Source organism: Piliocolobus tephrosceles, chromosome 1 (genome assembly GCF_002776525.5).
Source record: "Piliocolobus tephrosceles isolate RC106 chromosome 1, ASM277652v3, whole genome shotgun sequence".
Taxonomy (NCBI): Eukaryota; Metazoa; Chordata; class Mammalia; order Primates; family Cercopithecidae; genus Piliocolobus; species Piliocolobus tephrosceles.
In genome coordinates, this window is record NC_045434.1 from 16,005,133 (window position 1) to 16,028,378 (window position 23,246).

Below are 23,246 nucleotides of genomic sequence, written 5' to 3' on the forward strand. Positions count from 1 at the left end.
AGCTTTTTTAAGAGCAGTGAGGATAGTAGCAAGTAGAGTGAATGCTCAGTAATTCCCTTCCTTTCACTGGCGATGACCGTGAAGACACATTGGTGCCATTTGTCACGCTACTGTTTCTCTGATGGGACTCATCGTGAATGTGCCATTTGCTGCTGCTTTGAGCTTTCCATTTGTGAAACAGGCCGTGACCAAGCCCCCTCTTAGATAGAGATTCTAGTTGTGCTTCACCACGGTCAGTCATAGGAGCATCAGTGAGTCTGGTTTCCATTGTAGCAGAGCAGCAGGCTTTGCCTCCTTCTGGACCTGCTTGGTACTGAACACTGCCACCAACGGTGGGGCTAGTGCTGGAACTGTGTGGCAGAGTCCAGACACTGTCTGTTGACACGTAAGGGTTCCTGCTTGGTGTTGTAATCCTTAACTTGTTAAGAAGTTGTGCACCTACTGGGCTACTCAGGAGTTCTAAAACTGTTCTGTGCCCTACTTTATGCCACACAGACCAGAATAGTTCTGGGAGGCAAAGTGAGTAATATTTGGGTAAAGAGAGGTTAAAACCAGATGGGAGGATGAAGCTGGGCCTCCACGGTGACTCAGGAGTGAAGTGAAAAGTGGTTAAGTCATCATCTGAGCCTTTGGGAACATTGTTTTACTAGAGGCATTCTGCTGGCACAGGAACATGTGTTCCTCTCAATGTAGTGGGGGAAAATGCGGAGTAAGATTGACAAATCTATATCTTTTTTTCATTTAGAATTTTTAAATGGTATATAAATGTCATATGATGGTTATAGGAAAATAAGAAAATGTAGAGAAGCAAGAAATAAAGTCTCCTCAAATTCATCAGCTATAGTCACCATTAACATTTCGTCATTATCCTTGAAGGCTTTTCTGATGCAAATAAATTTATGTAAATGGAGCTTACTCCCACTATTACTGTGGAACTTGCTTTTGATGATCATCCTTCCATGTCATTATGTATAGAACGGCATCTGCATTTTAAGAGCCATTATCAATTATCGTTATCTGCACTGAATGCATGAGGAGATACCAGGTATTTGCCAGCCATGATCTGGGCAGATAAGTTAATGTCTGTGTTTACTTTACTTGAGGGAAAAACTTATCAGCTTGATAGAAGCACAGTAACAGGGGAGGATTCATTATTTCCTGCCCTCTTGTAGATGCTACAAAAACTTACCAAAGACATTAGTGAATGTCCATCTTTGTAAAGAAATCTTTACTTGAAAAAGTAATTTATCATTATAAGAGTTTAAGTCAGTGTCCCACCACCATCCCACTTGGATGTGGGCTGCATTTAGTGACTCACTTCCAAAAGGTATAGTATGGAAAGACAGGGACAGATAACTTTACAATGGAATAACCTGGCAAATACTACCTCCCTAGGTCACCAAGGTCACCATCAGCAGTGACAAGTCCTGTGAATAGCTTGTACCCCAGGTTTGAATGACTCTTCTGCAGTCCTCCTCTCCAAACCTATAACCCCAGTACAATTAGGGGAAAACATTAGAAAAATTCCAAATGAAGGACATTCTACAAAATCCCTGACCGGTACCCAAAACTGTCCAGGTCATCAAAAGCAGGGAAAGTCTGAGGGGAAAAAAAAAAAAAAATCACAGACCATAAGAGCCTTAGGGGACATGACAGCTAAATGGAATGTGGTACCCTGGATGGAATCCTATACAGAAGAAAGACATTCCATTAAAAACTGAGGAAATCTGAATAAAGTGTGGACATGAGTTAATAACATAACAGTATTGATGCATTCATCATAACAAATGTACAAAATAATGTAAGATGTTAACAACTGGGAAACTGGGAGACAGGTATAAGGGAAGGAACTTTGCTATTCACAACTTTTCTAGAAGTCTAAAAGAATTTTAAAATAAAAAGTTAAAAATGTTACAAATGTAAGTCATAAATGCTCGTATATTTAAAATTATGATCTATTTCTTTAAGACGAGAAGAATTTATAAGTAGTTCCTCTAAATAACAAACTTAAAGGTTTATGTTGCTTTATTGAATGACCATAGAATTCTTGTAAGCAGCCAACTTCACTGTTTCTGGTAACTGCTCTCTTACCTAGCTCTATGTAAACCCACCTTTTTCTCCAGTGCTAATTTTTATCATTAGTATTTTAACTGAAGAATAATATGTTGTATGTAAATTCTGCCAAATGAACGAATAGATTCTTCTAGAATTTGTGTAATAACCCTCTTACCTCTCTTGATACCAGTTTAACCATTTGTTGGCTGGGGAATTGTCTGTCATTAGGTAAAAGTGTCCATCCATTTTAATTATAGTTGGAGGTCAACTCTTGGTAAATAGAGGTCTGTGAATGGTGGGCAGATGACGTCACTTAAGGCAGAGTGCACACCGAGGTTCACATCCCAACTCAGTTTGGGGCAAATCCTCGAACTACTTTGTGCCCTAGTCAATCATCTGTGAAACGGGATGATAATAATACAAATCCCCCCTGTAAAGGACTTAGAGCAGTGCTTGTCAATAGCGTGCCCCCCGCTTCCCAGGGTTACTTAAATAAATGTGTAAGCCTTTTCTCTCTAAAAAGAAACTATTGTTCACATCACTGGTACAGGCTTTAAAGGGCAATACTTCCTTTTAGTGGTTCAAAGATGAAGAGAGAAACAAGTAGAACCATATGGCAGAGAGGGCTGGGGAAAGGTGTCTGGTGAAGTCCACCACTGCATTCCAGACACACTCACTGAAGTGTCACTAATGTGACAGTTGTAGGCGGGCCTACACCTTTACGTCTCAAATGAACTTCACTGCTGAGTGATGCGTGGCTGCATTTGCTTTGAATTTCGTGCCTGGTGGCTTTTTTTTTTCCTTATGATTTTATACAGTCATTGATGAAAATTAATAGGGAGTTGGACATTATTAAATTCATGCGGGTGAACAGAGTGCCATCTAACAGTAGAACTATTCTAAGATACACATTCCTCCCTCTGAAGACGTAATCGACTGAGTTCTTCACCTCCCTTTTGTTTTTTTGAGACAGAATCTCACTCTGTCACCCAGGCTAGAGTGCAGTGGCACAATCCTGGCTCACTGCAAGCTCCGCCTCCTGGGTTCACAGCATTCTCCTGCCTCAGCCTCCCGAGTAGCTGGGACCACAGGTGCCTGCCACCACACCCGGCTAATTTTTTTTTTTTTTTTTTTTTTTTCTTCAGTAGAGACAGAGTTTCACCATGTTAGCCAGGATGGTCTCGATCTCCTGACCTCATGATCCGCCTGCCTCGGCCTCCCAAAGGGCTGGGATTACAGGCGTGAGCCACTGCGCCCGGCCGTTCTTCACCTCTCTCCCTGGCCAGTATTGCCTCCCCAGAGGTCCCATAGAGTCCCATGGGGGCCCTTAACAGGGAGGAATTGCCCAATAAGATTCAGCACCAAGGGCTGTGATTGCACGGGCTCCATGTGGCCGTCGGAGGAAAACACCAGGGCTGCTTCTCTTGCAGAGGTGCTGTATCTGGACAGTCACAGTTCGCATACACTGCAGTGTTGAAGGAACCTGCAAAGGACTGTGTGCTATTTCAAACCTACTGACCCTCCGGCCCCAAAAAGTCTTCAGTCAGTTACTGGGGAAGAAGAACGAATGCCCTGTTATTTCCCTGAGAAGAGGAATAAGACTCTTTATATTTCTTTACAGTTTGACTCACATGGCGTTTAACTGAGAATGCTTGTTGGCATTTTGCTGCTGGTATAGTAAGTTGCAAGTAAAGGTCTTTGGAGCATTAGTTCTTAAAGAATGTAGAAACTTAGTTTAAACACTTTATATTTGTTTAGATCCAAAATTTATTTCACTATTTGTCCCACTTAATTAAAATAAAAGCTGGACAGCCGTCCTGTTATCAGTGGGCTCCACCTCTCTCCTTTGAAGTGGTGAGGCCTTTCATACTTTCCTAGTGTTTTCTTCTTCCTTTTGAGCAAATAGTAACAATTACAGATTATGAAAAGAAGCCTTAAATAATCTGCCTGCCTTCTTCAGTTTTTTCATTTTTACTCTAGCTTTCCTTGAAATCATGTTTTTCAAGATACCGTTTTTATGTTAAGGATACATTTGTTGTCTCATCTTTAAGTTTTCATTTTCCTGTATTAATTAATTTTTGCAATTTAAACCTTTGCCTGAATTTTTTTTAGCCTTGAGCTGCTTTCCATGAGAGAACACTAGAGCTGGACTGCCTGGGTTTGCATCCTCACTGTCCCACCAGATTGTGACTTTGAGCGAGTCACTTAATCTTTCTGCCTCAGTATTGTCTGTAAGAATAGTTGTGCCTCCTCATAAGGAGTTAGGATGAACTGAGTTTATTTTTGTGAAAGATATTTAATATTATTGTCTTCCCTGTAATGCCTTGGATTTTTCAAGCTTAGCAAATACCTTGGTTAAATTTGGGTCAAAAGAGCAAAAATTTACATGACAAAAATCTATGATTTTCCTTCATGGTAAATTCGATAATTTAATCCATGAAACACTAATGAAAATGTTTGATACTTCTTGAGGTTGTTGAGTTACTTTTTTTTTTCTTTCTGAGATGGAATCTGTCTCTGTTACCCAGGCTGGAGTGCAGTGGCATGATCTCGGCTCACTGCAAACTCCGCCTCCCAGGTTCATGCACTTCTCGTGCCTCAGCCTCCCAAGTAGCTGGGGCTACAAGCACGCGCCACCATTCCTGGCTAGTTTGTGTATTTTTAGTAGAGATGGGGTTTGCCATGTTGGCCAGGCTGGTCTTGAGCTCCTAGCCTCAAGTGATCTGCCTGCCTCGGCCTCCCAAAGTGCTGGGATTGCAGGTGTGAGCCACTGCTCTCGGCCTGTTGAATTACTTTTTTTTTTTTTTTTTTTTTTTTTTTTTGAGATGGAGTCTTGCTCCATCTCATAGGCTGGAGTGCAGTGGCACGATCTTGGCTCACTGCACCCTCCACCTCCCGGGTTCAAGCGATTCTCCTGCTTCAGCCTCCTGAGTAACGGGGATTACAGACATGCATCACCACACTCAGCTTATTTATTAGGTTTTTTTAGGTTTATTGTAGAGACTGGACCTTGCAGTGATGCCCAGACTGATCTCAAACTCCTGGCCTCAAGCAATTCTCCTCCTCTGTCTCCCGAAGTGCTGGGATGACAGGTCCAAGACACCATGCCCTGCCCTCATTTACTTACTTATTGTCCCCTTTTCACTTTTAAAAAAATAACTCCTAGAATGTTGGAAAAAAGGGAAGTGATTTAAAATACACATAATTGTTTGGAGAGAAAGGTGAAAGAAGATACATCATAGATAGGAATTGAAAGAACATTTTAACGGCCTGTGTAACCCAGATCAGCAGAGAGCAGGCAATTAAATCATCAACTAGTGGCTGAGAGAACAAAGAACCGTTAAAATGCATTTAATGGCAAAATAGCTAGCTAGCTTCTGCTGTGCATATTAACAAAGTAAAGGACTGGAGGGTACAGGTGCACAGTTGTTTGTGGCCTTGGTGTTCTTATAAATGGTGCTGTGGTCACTGGATGCTAACAGCTTGGATAAAATCCTGTAAGGCAGAGCTGGGAGTGAATGTCTTTTACATACCTGGCCTCAGGAGGCCCTGCAGAGATGTGATCCTTAACCGGTCAATTCATCAGTGAGTTACCACTTAAACCCCTCTTCTAAGATATCACCGTATCTAGAAACAGCTTTTGGGCTAGGGTCCAATGTACCGCCCCTGCCCCCATTTTTTTTCTCCCTGAGCTAAAATTTTTATCTCTTACTGAATAGCCACAATGCACCACAGAAATGCACTGAATCTCATTTTGATTTCCTGCTCTGCAATCTTGTTAGCTGATTTTTTTTATCTTGCCCTGTTGTATTTGCATGATAGGTAGGTTTTCATTCAGCTTCTCAACAGTCTTTTCATAGCTTCTCTTCTGCCAAGGAAGGATTTCATTTGATTCACCCTTGAAGCAATTTTATGGAAATCATCTGCCTGGAATAAGGACAGGCTCTGGGTGGGTGAGGGTCTGAATGCATACAACCCTGGGAAGCCTTGCTCACCGTCCTCTGCCCAAGATGGGAAGGGCTTCTTGCCATGCAGATAAACAAGGAGGTCTTTCCCAAGGAGGGAATGTGGGATATCGTATCGTTTGAAAAGGGCAACTTTTTGCCTCCCGGTGGTTATGGTAGGGGGCAGTCTCTGTATGTCCTACTGGTATGTGGAGATGCCCTTTATAAAAGCTAGACAGCATCTTACATTATTGAATAGAAGACTTTGATTTCTTTGGAAACACATGAAGGTAACCTACTGTATTCCTTGGTGAAACCAAAAGCATGGCGAGCCCTTAGTAGATGGTTAGGAGACATAAAAGCTGTAAGTCCACAGGTGTGACGCTTGTAAACAGCAGGAACTTCATCTCTGTGTTTGCAATAAGAAAGTGGATGTCTGTGTGAGACAGAGAGAGGAAAATGGGTCTGCGCCATGGATTGGCAACGTAGGCATGAAGGGTTTTGTTTTGTTTTGTTTTTAGTTAATTCACCTGCCATCTTTGATAAAAAGGGGAATATACAAATTTTGGATTCCCAAACTTTTAAAAGTATAATTTATGATAGAGATTACTCCGTGAAGTATATACACCACCTCTTCAAAAAGACTTCTATGAGTCCAATGTGACCTCTCCAGGTGATTCTGGGTCAGCATTTTGAGATTAAAAGTGGGAATCACCTTCAGGCTGACCTATGAACTGTGCCGGATTTTTGGGCTTAAAATCAAATTACTCGATGATGCAATTTACTTTATGTACATTCCATTTTGTTTCGATTTCTTTTTTTTTTGCCAGTAACATTCCTGCTGTCGACTATAATACCCCTCCCAGGTCAGTGATGGTGTTATGTGGGTTAGATATATTAGGAGCCGGCTCCCAGGTCAATGGTGGTGTTATGTGGGTTAGATATATTAGGAGCCGGCTCCCAGGTCAATGATGGTGTTACGTGGGTTAGATATATTAGGAGCCGGGAGGATTCTGAGGTTAAGAAAGGTTCTGGAACTAACCCAAGGTTAAGCACGTGATAAGCATCAAAGCCCAGATTAGGCAACCAGTAGGAAGCTTTTTATAATTACAAGATTGCACAGTAAATGGGTTTGAGACTGCTGTTTAAATAAGGCAAATTGAAAACATGTTATCTCTTCCCCTTCCAGAATACCACTAAAAATGACAGTGAAGGAATTTTAAAAATGGGCATAATGCCAAAAAGTAAAAAAGCACCAGGGAGAAGCAACTGAAGGAAGGCAGGGTATATGAAAGCAGGTGGAAGAGCAAGACTACTCCTAGTAGATTGAGAGAACCAGCCTCCTGCGTTCTCTAGCATGGGAAGAGGGTAGAGGCCATCAAGAAGTGAGTCAGGGCATGCCACAGAGCCAGGCACCCTTGGAGAAGGGCTTAGGGGAGTGAAAACGGGGCTGGTTACATGCTTCATAAAAGGCCGGATTCTCTCTCCTCCCCCATAGCCAGTTTACTATGTGCCCCTCTCCCAGGTGGGAAATAAGATTTACTCTGGAGAAATGGAACAGCAGGCCCAGCAAAGGACAGGACTAAGGCACTTAACTAAAAATGGGGACTTAGTGAAAGTCAACACAGTGAGGTGCCCAGCCCCACCCCATTATTTGAGCTCAATATTTCTAGACAGGAGACTGGAGGTGCCTTCCCTGGGACACTCACTGGCCCAAGAAGAAGACGCCCCTGTCTGATGGCTGGGTCCTGCCTGACCAACCTAACAAGGCCCAGCTCAGAGATATGGTGGGGTCAGTGCCAGACCACATCAGTATGATGCATATTGTAATCAAGTGAGTCACACAGTGTTTTTGGTTTCACAGTGCATATAAAAGTTGTTTATACTGTAGTCTACTGTGCAGGTAGTGCTATGTCTAAAAGAACAGTGTACGTATCTTAATTTAAAAATACTTCATTGGCCGGGCGCGGTGGCTCAAGCCTGTAATCCCAGCACTTTGGGAGGCCGAGACGGGCGGATCACGAGGCCAGGAGATCGAGACCATCCTGGCTAACCCGGTGAAACCCCGTCTCTACTAAAAAATACAAAAAACTAGCCGGGCGAGGTGCCGGGCGCCTGTAGTCCCAGCCACTCGGGAGGCTGAGGCAGGAGAATGGCCTGAACCCAGGAGGCGGAGGTTGCAGTGAGCTGAGATCCGGCCACTGCACTCCAGCCTGGGCGACAGAGCGAGACTCTGTCTTTAAAAAAAAAAAAAAAATACTTCATTGCATTAGCTGAGCATGGTGGCAGGCACCTGTAGTCCCAGCTACTCAGGAAACTGAGGCAGAAGAATGGTGTGAACCTGGGAGGCAGAGCTTGCAGTGAGCTGAGATTGCGCCACTGCACTCCAGCCTAGGTGACAGAGCAAGACTCTGTCTGAAAAAAAAAAAAGAAAAAAAACCTTCATTGCTAAAGAGTGCCTGAACCTTCAGAAAGTCAGCCTTTCTTCTGATAGAGGATCTTGCCTCCACGTTGATGGCTGTTGGCTGATCAGGATGGTAGATTTTGAAGGTTAGGGTGGCTGTGACAATTTCTTAAAACAACAGTGAGGTTTGCCACATTGATTGATTCTTTCAGGAAAGATTTTTCCATAGCATGCGATGCTATTTGATAGCATTTGACCAACAGTAGAACACCTTTCAAGATTGGAGTCAGTCATCTCAAACCCTGCCACTGTGGAATCTACCAAGTTTATGCAAGATTCTAAATTCTTTGTTGTTGTTTCAACAATGTTCACAGCATTTTCACCGGGAGTGGATTCCATCAAAAGAAACTACTTTCTTTGCTTATCCGTAAAAAGCAACTCCTCATCTGTATAAGTTTGATCATGAGATTATAGCAATTCAATCAGATCTTCAGGCTCAATTTCTAGTTCTAATTCTCTTGCTGTTTCTACCACATCTGCAATACTTCCTCCAGTGAACTCTTGAATCCCTCAGAGTCATCCGTGAGGGTTGGAGCCACCTTCTAAATTTCTGTTAAGTTTGTATTTTAACATCCTCTCATGAATCATAAACGTTCTTAATGGCATCTGGAATGATGAATCCCTTCCAGGTTTCCAATTTTATCTGCCCAAATCCATCAGAGGAATCTCTATTTATGGCTGCTATAGCCTTACAAAATGTACTTCTTAAATAATAAGACTTAAAAGTCAGAAATACTCTGATTCATGGGCTACAAAATGAATGTGGTGTTAGCATGCATGAAAACAACAGTAATCTCATATATTTCCGTCAGAGCTCTTGGGTGATGAGGTGCATTGTCACTAAGCAGTAATATTTTGAAAGGAATGTTTTTTATCTCAGAACTAGTACTCAACAGTGGGCTTAAAATAGTCAGTAAACCATACTGTAAACAGATGTGCTGTCATCCAGGCTTTGTTGTTCTGTTGATAGAGCACAGGCAGAGTAGTTTGGCAGAATTCTTAAGGGCCCTAGGGTTTTCCGAATGATCAATAAGCATTGGCTTCAACTTAAAGCCACCAGCTGCGTTAGCCACTAACAAGAGAGTCAGCCTATCCTTTGAAGCTTTGAAACTAGGCATTGACATCCTCTCTCTAGCTATGAAAATTCTGGAGGACATCTTCTTTTATTAGAAGGCTGTTTCATCTGTATTGAAAGTCTTGTTTATTATAGCCACTGTCATCTGTTATCTTACCTAAGTAATTTGCTGGCCAACTTGGTATAGCTTCACTCCATCAGCACTTGCTGCTTCTCCTTGCCCTTACATCGTGGAGATAGCTTCTTACCTTAAGCCTCATGAACCAGCCTCTGCTAACTTCCAGTTTTTCTTCTGCACCTTGCTCACCTCTGTCAGCCTTCATAGTGTTGAAGAATGATAAGGCCTTGCTCTGGATTAGGCTTTTGCTTAAGGGAATGTTGTAACTGGTTTTGTCTTCTATCCAGACCACTCTGACTTTCTTCATATCAGCAGTAAGGCTGTTTTGCCTCTTAATGGTGGGTTCTCTGAAGTAGCACTTTTACTTTCTTTCAAGAACTCTTTCTTTGCATTCACTACTTGGTTCACTGTCCGGTGCAAGAGGCCTAGCTTTCAGCCTGTCTCAGCTTTTGACATGCCTTCCTCACTAAGCCTAATCATTTTTAGCTTTTCATTTAAAGTGAAAGAGGTGTGATTCTTCCTTTCATTTTAACTCTTAGGGGCCATTGTAAGGTTACTGTCTGGCCTAATTTCAATGTTACTGTGTCTCCAGGGAAAATGGGGCAATTGAGGAGTGTAATTTTTGTCTCTTTCCTATACTATTGCCCCCACAGCAGTCCAACATTTTGAAGCAGGCAGTGTTTGTATCCCCGGTATTTATCAGTCTCTGGCACACACTTGAGACATCCCCTGTTCAACATTTGGATAAGTGAATTAAAGTGGATTAAGTATATTTGGAAGGCTAAACAATGGCCTCCAGAGGTGTCCAGGTCCTAATCCCTGGAATTTGTGTACGTTCCCTCATATGGCAAAAGAGACTTTGCAGTTGTGGTTAAGTTAGGGATCTTGAGATAAGGAAATACCGTGGATTATCCGGGGGGGACCTGGCTGGAACCTAAATGCAATCACAGGTGTCCTTATAGGAGGAAAACAGAGGAAAATTTGATTACAGAAGAGAAAGGCAGTGTGACCACTGAAACAAGATGCTAGGCTGCTGGCTTTGAAGATGGAGGGAGGGCCATGAGCCACAAAACGTAAGGAATGTAGGTCTAGAAGCTGGAGAAGGCAAGGAAATGGATTTTCCTCTAGAGTTGTCCAGGGGAATGCGGTCACTCCAGAACCTTGACTTTTGTTTGTTGAAACTGACTTCTGATCTCCAGAGCTGTGTGTAGTAAATGGAGTTGTTTTAAGCCACAAGTTTATTGGAAATTTGTTACAGCAGTAGGACATGATAGGTCTATTGCCATGTAAGTTCCAATAGATATATAAGTTCTCAGTTTTATAAATACTTCAAGAAATTGTATTGCTCCGGTCACTGAGAGAAATGCCTCCTGCAGCCTCCAAGATGCTTCACACTGTCTTACCACTTCCTGGCACGAAATGAGTTACCTCCCTGTTTTTATTTTGATATTCCTGCTTGAGGTCAGATACAACCATTGCTTTTGGACAATACCAGAGGAGGCTACTTTTAGTTCCGTGCTTCAAGAACAGTTTATTAGGCACCTGTCATCTCTTAGGCACTATAACACTAGGGCCTCAGGATGTAAAATTGGAAGGATTTGGCCTTTTTGGAGGTGAGGAGAGTATTTCCAGTGGAAGTGATGTTTGGATTGAGTCTTGAATGATGAGTAAGAAGAATGTCAAGCGAAGAAAACTGGAAGGCATTCCAGGCAGAGGGAGGAAGTGGAGGTACAGGGCGGGAGCCATGAACAGTGGAGTGTGCTTCCCTAGACCTTTGTGAGTCAGGAGATTTGCGAGAGAAGAACCTGGAGGAAGCTTGGGATGATATCACTGAGGAATGTAAAGTAGAAGATGAGCGAGTAGATGGAAAGACAGAAAATAGACATTCATATAAGTATGAAGACAGAGACAGCATCAGAAAGGTCTAAGGCTGGAGTCTTGGGAAACACTCATGCTGTAAGGAGAGGCCAGAGGAGGAGCCATGCCGGACACCCAGAATGAAAGACCAGAAAGCAGTCTCACCTGGAAAGGAGATGCCATAGTAGTGGAGGAGTAGAGGGCCCCGGACAAGAAGGGAGTGGCCACTGGTGTCACAACAGCAGGCAGCTCCGGCAGTAGGAGGCCTGAAGATAGTTGGATTTGGCAACAAGACCTTGAGTGGAGCAATAGCATGGCAGAAAGTTTGACGCAGATTGAGGATTAAATAGTAACAAAGGAAACAGGAGTGAGAGAGAAGGATGATGACTTGAGGAACAGGTACTGTCTGCACTGACAGGCTGTGGGGGAGTGAAATGGTCATGGTGTCTGTCTCTGCAGAAGGCCTCATCCATTTGCAAGGATCACTGGCCCTTCCTCCCATTGACTCTGCCTCCCTCCAGTTTTTAAAACTGAAGGTATATTTTAGGTACAGTAAAATTTACTTTTTTTTAATGTGCACTTCTGAGAGTTTTGAGAAGTAAATACGGTATTACCATTACGGCAGTCAGTGTAGAACAGCTTTGTGATCTCAGAACATTCTCCCATGCCTCCTCTGTAGTCAGCCCCTTGCTCTCCCTTCCAGCCCCTGGCAGCCACGGCTCTGTTTTCTGTCCTTGTGGCACCTGCTGAGTATCATTTTATGGTGTCATGTATTAGAGCTAGTGATTTGATTTTCTTAATCTGGGGCTCTCAATCTTCCCGTCAGAGGTAGTTTTGTGTATTTACTCTTGTACTCCCTACAATAATTTGAAACTCTTTTGGATCTTGTTATGGGGCTCATCAAATGCCAAATATAGAATCGAGTATTTTTGCAAGTAACTTCTTGAAATGTGTTATAAGAAGGAAGCTTTTGTCTTACGACTGTTGTATTTTTGTGTGCTTTCTGAATATTTTTCTTAATGCATTTGGCTTATGATGCATTTGGCCCATTGAGGGAAAAGCAAAAGTTATTGTCAGGATAGTTAACTAACTGCAACTAAGAATATTCTAAACTGATTTAGTTTCAAGTTTAAAGATGCATTTTCCATTGGATCTACTGCCATGGGTCCAATAGTCACTAATGCCAGCTTATATAGTGACAGTGTGCTTAGTAGTCTGAAGTAGACAATTAACTTTTAGTCTCTGATTTCATTGAATATCTTTTGTTTGTTTGTTTGTTTTTGGCCTGCTTCTGGATCAGTTCTTCTTAAACCCAGATCTTTGTTTATGTATGCTTATTGTCGCTGGAGTTTTTTATGTTTGTAATAGTTACCTTGGCCATTATCAGTACACAATACAGCCATGCATCTCTTAAGAACAGAATTATGTTCTGAGAAATGCACACTTAGGCAGTTTCATCATTCTGCAAACGCCGTAGAGTGGACTTCTGGAAATCTAGATGGGCCAGCCTCCTGTACATGTGGGCTCTGTGGCATTGCATATTGCTCCCAGGCTTGTCAGACCTGCACAGCATGTTACTGTACTGAATACTGTAGACAGTTGTAACACAATGACAAGTATTTTTGTATCTAAACATAGAAAAGGTACAGTAAAAATACTGCATGAAAGATCAAAAGTGGTGCACCGGTATAGGGCACTTACCATGAATGGAGCTTGCAGGACTGACTAAAAGCTGGTCTGCGTGAGTCAGTGATTGAGTAGTGAGTTAATGTAGGACATTATGCTACTGCAGACTTTATAAACACTACATTAGGGAATACTACATTTATTATAAAAAATTTACTTAATAATAATTAACCTTAGCTTATGGGTAACTTTTCTACTTTATAACTTTATTTTCTTAACTTTTTTACTCTTTTGTAATAACACTTAGCTTAATGCATACATTGTACAATTGTACAAAAATGCTTTCTTTATTATATCTCATTCTGTAAGCTTCTTTCTACTTAAAAGAATTTACTTTTATTTTCTGAACTTTTTTTGGTTTTGAGTAATATGTTGGATTCCCATGTAATGACATCTATAACATCACTAGACGATAGTAGTTTTTCAGCCTCATGATAATCTCATGGGACCACCACTGGTACATGTGCTGCATTGCCGACCAAAGCAGCATTATGCAGCATAAGGGATTAATTACCCACTAAAACAAATAGGCTAGTTTCCTTTTGTGCAGGTCTAGGACTATATCATGTCAATAATTCACCTTTTATCTTTTAAAATAGTTTACTTGCTGCTTCTGCCCCTGACTCTAAAGGGATATAATGTCAGTACTAATCCCATTTGGTTGCAAACAGCAAATAGGTAAATGATTTGCCTTTTCAAGGTCTAGCCAGTATTCTTTGGTGGCTTTGGATAGTGTGTGTTCTGAGTGATTCAGGTTCGGTTTTCTACTTTCTCAGCAACAATTCTTATTCCTTCAGAAATCATTGTGGCAAGCATTGGCATAACCAAAAGCCTTTGGAATGCCTGTAGGTTTTCTTCAGGTTTGCAAATGTTCACTGTATTATGTTTCTTTTTAGTCAAAACTTTAAGTCAGGGTGAAAAATATCGATTTTATGAGAATACACCTTGGAGAACTGACCTGGCAGCAGTTCATTAAGAAATAAATGAATAACACCTGGAGGTTTGCATGTACCACCTGCTCATATGAATTATTGGTGTAATGGGACTGCTAAAAATAGATAAATTTTTAAGCTGCATTAATAAGCATTTGGGCCGGGCGCGGTGGCTCAAGCCTGTAATCCCAGCACTTTGGGAGGCCGAGACGGGCGGATCATGAGGTCAGGAGATCGAGACCATCCTGGCTAACCCGGTGAAACCCCGTCTCTCCTAAAAAATACAAAAAACTAGCCGGGCGAGGTGGCGGGCGCCTGTAGTCCCAGCTACTCGGGAGGCTGAGGCAGGAGAATGGCGTGAACCCAGGAGGCGGAGCTTGCAGTGAGCTGAGATCCGACCACTGCACTCCAGCCTGGGCGACAGAGCGAGACTCCGTCTCAAAAAAAAAAAAAAAATAAGCATTTGGGTAATTGCTCCCACTATTTTGTGTGGGTTGGACCATATCTTGAATGTTGTGTTAAGTTCAGGTCATTTCAGAGGAAACATTTTAAAAGTTTGAAAGTTGCAATGAGGTGTTTTTGGCTCCTTTTAACAGAGCTCACAGACAAGAAACCAGCAGTCTAGAGGGAGCTGCTCACAGAGCAGTAAGCTTCATGTCATTCAAGGGGTTCAGAATAGAGTATTTGCTTTCATAAGTAGTGACTGTTTTCTGGAATGTTCTCCCCATGTTCCCGCGGCTGAAACAATGCCCACACATAGTGATTGCACATATGAGGAAGAGACGAATGACCATCTCTTAGGAAAGATGTCCTGGAGGGATCCTTGTGTTAGATGGACAGTATGGCCTCAGGTGCCATGGTATGACTTCCCTCAAAGACCAGTGATTTTATGTGAAAGAGATGATTAGCTGATGACGTTTTAAACCAAGTTATAGGATTTGTGGATAAAATTTGACTTTAGAAACTGATCTTTTATGTATTTTCTATTGCTAAATTGTGCTCTAGACTTTATGAACATTGTAAGCTTTATAAACATTATGCTGTTTTAGCGACATTGTAATGAAAAGACGATATTTGCTGCATTTGCTACACCACTGATCACCAAGATTAATCTGGCTGGCTTGAGTGGCTACTCAGGTCATGTCTGGTGCCCTCATTGAGTCAAAAATGATGACTTTCCCGGACAGAGGGAAACTGTTTTCAATATTGATTCTACAAGTAGCCATGTTCCTCTTTTGACAGTTTCTAAGAATGGCAATACCTCTTTCTGGTGATGCCATTCACATAATCACAAAATAACAACTTTGGGTTAGGGAGGCTTTTGCTGTTCATGAACTAGTGAAAAGCAGAATGAAAGGAGGAAGTAATCGAAAATGAGATGTAGACGTGCATCCGAACTGGAAACCAGAAGATTCGATCAAACAAATACAAGGAAATCGTTATGTATGAGCTATGTGGTGTTTCTTCAGAGATTTGATACACAAACCAAGAGATATCCATCCTGCTCTTTGTTCCTTTTTCATTCTTTTGATGCCACCCTCTCTCTTCCATTATAGAGCACCAAAACTACTTTGGAATAGATGAAAACCTTGGTCCAGTGGCAGTCAGCATCCGGAGAGAGAAGGTGGAAGATGCCAAGGAGAAAGAAGGATCCCAGTTCAACTACAGGGTGGCTTTCAGGACAAGTGAGGTAATGGGGCTGCTTGCCATTATTATTGGGCTAAAGTCTAAATCTCCTTTGATGTTACTGCTTCAGTTTGTTTTAGATAGGGTACTGAATTTATTATTGTTTTTTTAAATTTAATGATTACAACATTTAAGATAATTAAAAAGGGCATTGCAGTATTGTATTCCAAACGAAAAATTGGGAAACATGCCGTGGATATTAAGTGGCTGTATTAGTTCATTCTCACACTACTATAAAGAACCACCTGAGACTGGATAATTTATGAAGAAAAGGTTTAATTGACTCACAGTTCCGCGGGCTTAACAAGAAACCTGACTGGGAGGCCTCAAGAAATTTACAATCAAGACAGAAGGTGAAGAGGAAACAATCTTGCCATGCTGGAGCAGGACAGAGAGAGAGTAAAGGGGGAAGAGCCACACGCTTTTAAACCATCAGATCTTGTTGGAATTCACTCACTGTCATGAGAACAGCAAGGGGAAAATTCACCTCTGTGATCCAATCCCCCCTACGAGGCCCCTTCTCCGATTTGACATGAGATTTGGGCAGGGACACAAATCTAATCCGTATCATTTTGCCCCTGGCCCCACCTAAATTTCATGTCCTTCTGACATGGCAAGATACAGTTATCCCTTCTCGGCAGTCGCCTAGTCTTAACTCACTCCAGCATTAACTCAGAAGTCCACAGAACAAAGGCTCATCTGAGACAAAGCAAGTCCCTTCCATTGATGAGCCTGTAAAATCAAAAACAAGTTAGTTATTTCCAAGATGCAGTGAGGGTACAGGGATGGGAAAATGTTGCCATTCCAAATGGGAGAAATTGGCCAAAACGAAGGGGCAGACCCCATGCAAGTCCAAAACCCAGCAGGAAAGTCACTACTACCCACGCTTTGTTACATTGAGGACCCAGGTTAGATTCTTGCTTGTCTTGCTTTTAGTGGAAAGTGAGATTGTTGTATAAATTATACAACATGTATAGCTAAGTAGGTAGATATTGATCTATATAAAGAATCAAGTCTGAAGCTGGGCATGGTGGCACATGCCTGTAGTCCCAGCTACTCAGGAAGCTGGGGTGGGAGGATGGCTTGAGCTCAGGAGTTGAGGCTGTAGTGCAGTATGGTTACACCTGTGAATAGGCCCTGCACTCCAGCCTGGGCAATATAGCAAGACCCTATCTCTTAAAAAAGAAGAGAATTAGATCTGTCCAGCACTTTAGGTTTTATGCTCATTTTAATTAGAGGGATATATATTTGGCAGATATCGAGAATATGTATTTTGGTTAACTGCTTCTAGATCAGAGAAAACACAGAGCCCTTTTCTAGTTTCCAGCTGCATGAACATGTGTACCCCTGTTCATCTTACGTAGTCCATAGGTGTCCCGGTGACCTAGGCTCTATTCTCGGTGTAGGTGAGATAAAGCCCCTTTCTTGAAGTGACATATTTTAAGTTACAGATCTACGCTGTTCAATTCACTAGTCACTAGCTGCAGGTGGCTACTTAAATTAAATTTAAATATACTTAATTTAAATATTAAATTTAAAACAACTAAACAAAATTAGAAATCCTTTTCCTTAGTGACATTAGTGATTCCAGGTGTTCAATAGCTGATGTGGCTAGGGGCTCCTGTATTAGCATAGACAGAGAACACTGTCCTCATTTGCAGATAGTTCTGTGGGCCAGTGTTATGGAACGTTATGCAAACGTTAGGTATCCTTATGACTGCCGTCAACCCAGCTCCTGTTGCTAGTAGTCTGAGGACTCTAACCGGAGTCGGAGAGAGGTTGGATTAGAACTAGGTCTCTTGATTTATGGTTCTGGAGTTTTCTCTCTCATCATGTTAGATCTTAGACCCCCGCTCCAAATACTGGTTGCAAGTTTCTGTGGTGAGTTTGAGGACACCTAAAAAATCATGAGACAAAATTTAGTGGCAGTTTTCTCAGCCCTGAATCACCCTGCCCATGAATGCCACTGGCTGCTGCTCCCCTGTTCTGCCTCAGGAATGGTCATTATGGAAAATTTAAGATAAGAAAGGGAGTGGAAGAAAAGAAGATGGAGAGATAGGAGAAAGAGAGGATGGAAGAAGAGTGATCAGGTCCAGGATCACTCAGGTCCAGGATCATGGTCAGGTCCAGGATCATCATGTCTGGTTTCTTCTCTGTTTCAACCTTCTCATGTGGGTTCAGAGTTGTAGGAATGTCCTACTTTTTCATAGCATTGCTCTGCCTTGCTTCTCCTCATTCTTAGGCATATATCTGCTCATTTCCACTCTGCCTGCCTTGTTCCTGATCTTTGTATACTGTCACTGTTTAAAGACTCCTTGAGTGTTGATTTTGTTACCTTACATATTACACTTTAGCCCCTTTCGCTATACTCAGAGCCTTGCTTCTCTTTTTCCTGTCTTAAGGCAGCCAAACAGTTAGGCTGTGAGTAGGTAGTTGAGAATCAATATTAACCGAAGTCTTATGTTTTGTCCTTGCAGCTTACAACACTGAGAGGAGCAATTTTAGAAGATGCTATACCCTCTACTGCTAGGCATGGTACTGCACGAGGACTACCTCTCAAAGAAGTTTTGGAATACGTCATTCCAGAGCTGAGCATTCAATGTCTGCGACAGGCTTCCAACTCACCCAAGGTTTCAGAGCAGCTGCTCAAGCTTGATGAACAAGGGGTGGGTATAATGTGAGATTGTATGTTTGTGTGTGAATTTGTGTCTGTTTCTAAAAGTTTTGGAGTTTTCCTATCTGTCTTGTAAGATCATTTATTTTAAATGCCTTAGAACATTTTCTCTTTAGTTTTTCCCAAATATGTTTTTATACTAGTTTGGAAACATGATGCCATTATAGTGTAACACACCTCCTGCTGAGTTGTGACTTTTTGTTATTACCAAGGTTTTGGTGTGTCCCAGCTTGCAAGAGTGCATCTGATTGCATGATTAATAGAAGTCAATAGTGGGTTTTTCCCAGGGTTTAAAAATCTCATGTTGGCCCTTTCCCTGAACCAACATTTATTCTTCTCTACTATGTGGAAGGCATGATGCTGACAGATGGGTGTGAACAGCAAGCGTTAGGAAGATTGAAGCTGACTAAGACCTAGTCCCTGGCCTATGGGAACAGTAAGACTAAGAGCAGAAAGACCTCTCCAAGGCAGAATATGGTAAGAGATCTTGGAGAGGTGTAAAGGCAGTGAGTACTTTGGGGAAAGAAGAAATAACATCTGGCTGGGCACCTCTCCTGAAGAGGTGGCATTTTAACTGGGCCTTTGGACTTGGATAGAATTCTAAGAGGGAGACATGAATAGTTGCTGTTTTAGGAACTATGACTAGTTTCTTTACAAAGAAAAGAGAGGTTTTGAGGTGGGTTGGGGTGGGGAAAGTAAGTTGAGACTAGAACGAATGAGACCTGGAATGCTAGGCCAAGGAGCTTGCACTTGATTCAGGAGGCAATGGGGAGCCATTGAAGGTTTTCCATCAGGATGTGACGTGATCGGAGCTGTATTTTAGGGCGATTATTCTGGTAGAAGAGAATTGTACAGGCTGATGAAGATAGAGACTGATGGCTGTGTGGAGACCAATTATGTGATTATTGACATTGTCCAGGAGAGAATTAATGATGAACAGGATTGAAATGGTGGTTCAGAATATGGAAAAAAGGTCTTTTAAGTTTCAGGTGCAAAATAACTCATAGAGGAAACCGAGCGTTACATGCTCAAGTGCATGCAATTTATTTTAAATGAGTGGATTTGTTTTTAAATCCATGATTTTAAAGAGACAGTGACAATGTATATTTTCAGAATTTCCCAAGTAGCATTCTTCTGCACGTTTTAGAGGGAATATGAAGTATTTCTTGGTTGACCAAATAATACTGTGGTTAAAGTTGAATATTTGACATCTCAGATGGCTAGAACTCTAAAGGTGATGAACCTAATTGGTCTAACAGGTTAACAGTGCATTATTAACAAAAAGAAGCAGATATTGTAACACCCAGAATGAATAAACTTGAGATCTCTCTGTCTCAGGAATGAAAGCTGACATTAAAAACAAAAAACAAAAAAAAACAAACCATGCTCTAAACTTGTGCGGGTGAGTTCTAAAATTGTGTAATACACCGAATAGATTTACCAGTATGTGGAATATATGAAATGTTCATGAAACATACATGAATAATATATGAAACAGTTGATGAAAACATGGCAGGATAGAGAGGATACATCGGGGTGGGTTGAAAGTGCTCAGAGTTCGGGCAGGCTTGTTGAGAAGAATAGCATTCATTTGCATGTTGTAAGACAGTTGGTGTAAAGAACTTGCCACCCATGTGTTAGGTGGTTCTTGATCCCTTTGTAGGATATGTTGGTTCTCCCTTTAAAGTGTATCACTGTCCCACAGGTGGGGCATCTGGTGGGTGAGGCATTCATTTGGTCCCCGAGGCTACTCTAGAAAGTTTCACAGATGGTTCATGTTCCCCAGAAGCCCTCAGGGCTCTGCCGCTGCCACCATCTAGGGCTTCTTTTACCAAGCAGTGAAAAGAGACATTATGGCAGCTGCAAGCTGACTGATGTAACCATCAGTCTGCATCCTCATGAGCCTGCTTTAGGCATCGGTGAATGTGGCTACCTTTCTTCTTCTACCAGAATAATCTTCCTAAAATACAGCTCTGATCATGCCACATCCTAATGGAAAACTTTCGATGGCCCCCTATTGCCTTCTGAATCAAGTGCAAGCTCCTTTGGAATTTTGTCGGTGTAGTCAGATAGGTCTAGAAGCCAGGCAGTTGTAAAAACCAGGCATTTTAAGTATTTTTACTGAAACCTATTTACAGTCTGATGTCAATGAATGAATTTAGAAAATTGGAGTCTGCTTTGATAAAACCACTGCATTTCATATCTCTAGTAGTAGTTCATGGGCTTTTCTTTAGATTTTATATTCGTTTGACTTTGGTATACTTTCTTAATGGTGTTCAAACTTAAGCACAAGATGGCATTTTAACTCCCTAAAACTCTTAATGGTATCAGATTCCCATTATACATGAGGAAAACATATTGTTCATATTCATCTCTAAAAGAGATTGGGCAGCTTTTTTTAACCTCCCAGTTTCTAAAGAATCCTTACAAATTGCCACTAACCTGTTAGGGTGGTGGAGAGTTTATTCCAAGCGGTGCTGTTTCTTTATTCATTTTCCTAATAGTAAATCTTCCCAGGAAGGGATGAGCCAATTTTGTTATTGTTCTAAGGGTTTGTTAATCTTGAAAATATATTTAAAATACAACCTAATTATGGGCCGGGCGTGGTAGCTCATGCTTGTAATCCCAGCACTTTGGGAGGCCGAGGTGGGTGGATCATTTGAGGTCAGGAGTTCGAGACAAGCCTGGCCAGCATGGTGAAAACCCATTTCTACTAAGTATACAAAAATTAGCCGGGTGTGATGGTAGGCACCTGTAATCTCAGCTACTAGGGAGGCTGAGGCATGAGAATCGCTTGAACCGGGAGGCAGAGGTTGCAGTGAGCCAGGATCTCGCCACTGCACTCCAACTTGGGAGACAGAGTGAGACTCTGTCTCAAAAAAATTGTGTGTGTGTGTGTGTGTGTGTGTGTGTGTGTGAAACCTAATTACATATATTGTTAGTTTCTGCTCTTTTGTAGTTTGCAAACCATCCTGGTTTGTCATGTAGCCACTGAGTATATGTGCTCTGTACAAGACAGGTTTCAGAAGTAGGAGATTCTGTGGTTGTTTAGATCATTCCTTCTGTTCCTTCAGTTTGGTTAGATGTTTTGAGGAGGAAGACTCGAACACTATGGAGAATTATCAGGAAAGTAAATATTAAACAAGACCTTGATGGTTTTGCTACTTTATCTACATAATTTCACTTCTCTAGTTCTAAAATCCCATTTTTCCTTTCTAAAAAGGCTATCCCAATGTATTTAATAGGTAAACTCATAAAATTATAGAGGTTGACTGTAAACAAAGTGTTATTTAGATGAATTATGACAGCTCACTATCTTAGAATATTATGAAATCCTTAACAGAGTTATTAATTGGTTCTTAAGGCCAACTGCCCGATTCCCCTCTTGTCCTCTCACCCCAGATGTATACGTTTACTCAAATATCAGATTTGTTTCAACTGAAGTCAAGCAGGTCTAAATAAATGAGACTGCATACTTAGAACAAGTAGGCTGAGTCAGGAGAATAGAGGGGAAGGGATTTATCGCACACTCAAATATATGCTCTAGACAATTCTGAGGCTTGGTTTTTTTCTCACCTTCATTTGAATGTAAATTTTCTTGTCAATCATAACAAAGCTTCTGGCCTTGGAAATAGAGCAGCCAGTTCTTACCCTGTCTCAGAAAGAAAATGGGACATGGGTTGGATCCTCTGCTGTCTGGGCAGTATGTATGTATGTCCAGCTGTCAGCACTGAGGCCGTAGGGAATTTTGACCGGTGAATATTTTTAGTTTGCAGCAGTGCTTGTGTCCAAATGCAAGCCTAGTTCTATCCCGGGACTGTGGGACTGCCACAGCTCTTATCAGATCCATTAAATAAAGGTTGCTGCAGTAGACATAAGTATTAGGCTTAGCTTGAGGTTTAACGAAGCCTTGGTCTGAGAGAATGAGGAATGTTAGTGTACGGAATCTGGAGTCCCTCCTTTACTTTATATTATGATGGAGCTGAAGAAGTATGTTGCTAGCTTTCTCATATACCCCGGGAGCATTTAGTAGTTGATACCACATTTCAGTTGTTTTCCAGGTTTCTGAAAGAGACTCTGGTGAGAGAGATATCTTTACTGAACATTTCATTCTGTTTCATTATTGATTTCATTATTGTTTTACTGGAATCACCTTTGTTGTAAACAAGCTACAGTTCTTTACTGTGATTCACTGGAGATATTTCTGTCTCCTAAGTTTCACCTGGCAAACCGGTCAAAAGTAGGCATGACTAGCAGATACCTGTGAGTGGTAAACTTGTGCCATGCCATGTGTGTAGCAAGGTGTTTTCTTTGGAGTCAGAGTATGGCAGCTGTCCTAAGACACTTGAGGGCCTTGAAATCTGCTTTAGTCACACCCACTGATTCCCATGGGCCCAGGAGCTTCTTAGATGGAAATGCAAATCCTGTTCTAGATCCTGTTAGGATCTAGACACAGGCTGATGTGTCCAATGGCTGGGAAGAGAGGGGTGTGAAGTTGACAGTACAATAGTCAGTAATGAGGTCTCATGAAATGTCAGTTGTCCAGTTGTTTGGCCTTTGCCTGAATGAGAGTTCACAGAAATAGCAGGCCCACAAGACTCTCCGAGTCAGAGAGGAAGTGTGCCAGGCTGGTGACGGCTCTGCTTGGCATACCATGCACACCCTGGGCTCCCGGACAGCTCTATTCCAGGACTCCCCATTCAAGAGCTGGATGGGAGAAGAGAAGAGGAAGGGGTTTCCTCCTGGAGATGCCAG

General features: G+C 41.8%; 1 protein-coding gene across 8 annotated transcripts in view; it reads left to right on the forward strand.

The window, feature by feature from the left end:
* The window catches only part of SIPA1L2 (signal induced proliferation associated 1 like 2), a 232,304-nt gene that overhangs the window by 121,324 nt on the left and 87,734 nt on the right, over window positions 1-23,246 (forward strand). For all 8 annotated transcript variants that reach the window (XM_023191817.3, XM_023191815.2, XM_023191811.2 and 5 more), the window contains 2 exons: window positions 15,688-15,821; window positions 18,295-18,483. In XM_023191817.3, the coding sequence (XP_023047585.2) occupies window positions 15,688-15,821; window positions 18,295-18,483 (323 nt within the window). The remainder of the gene's footprint in view (window positions 1-15,687; window positions 15,822-18,294; window positions 18,484-23,246) is intronic.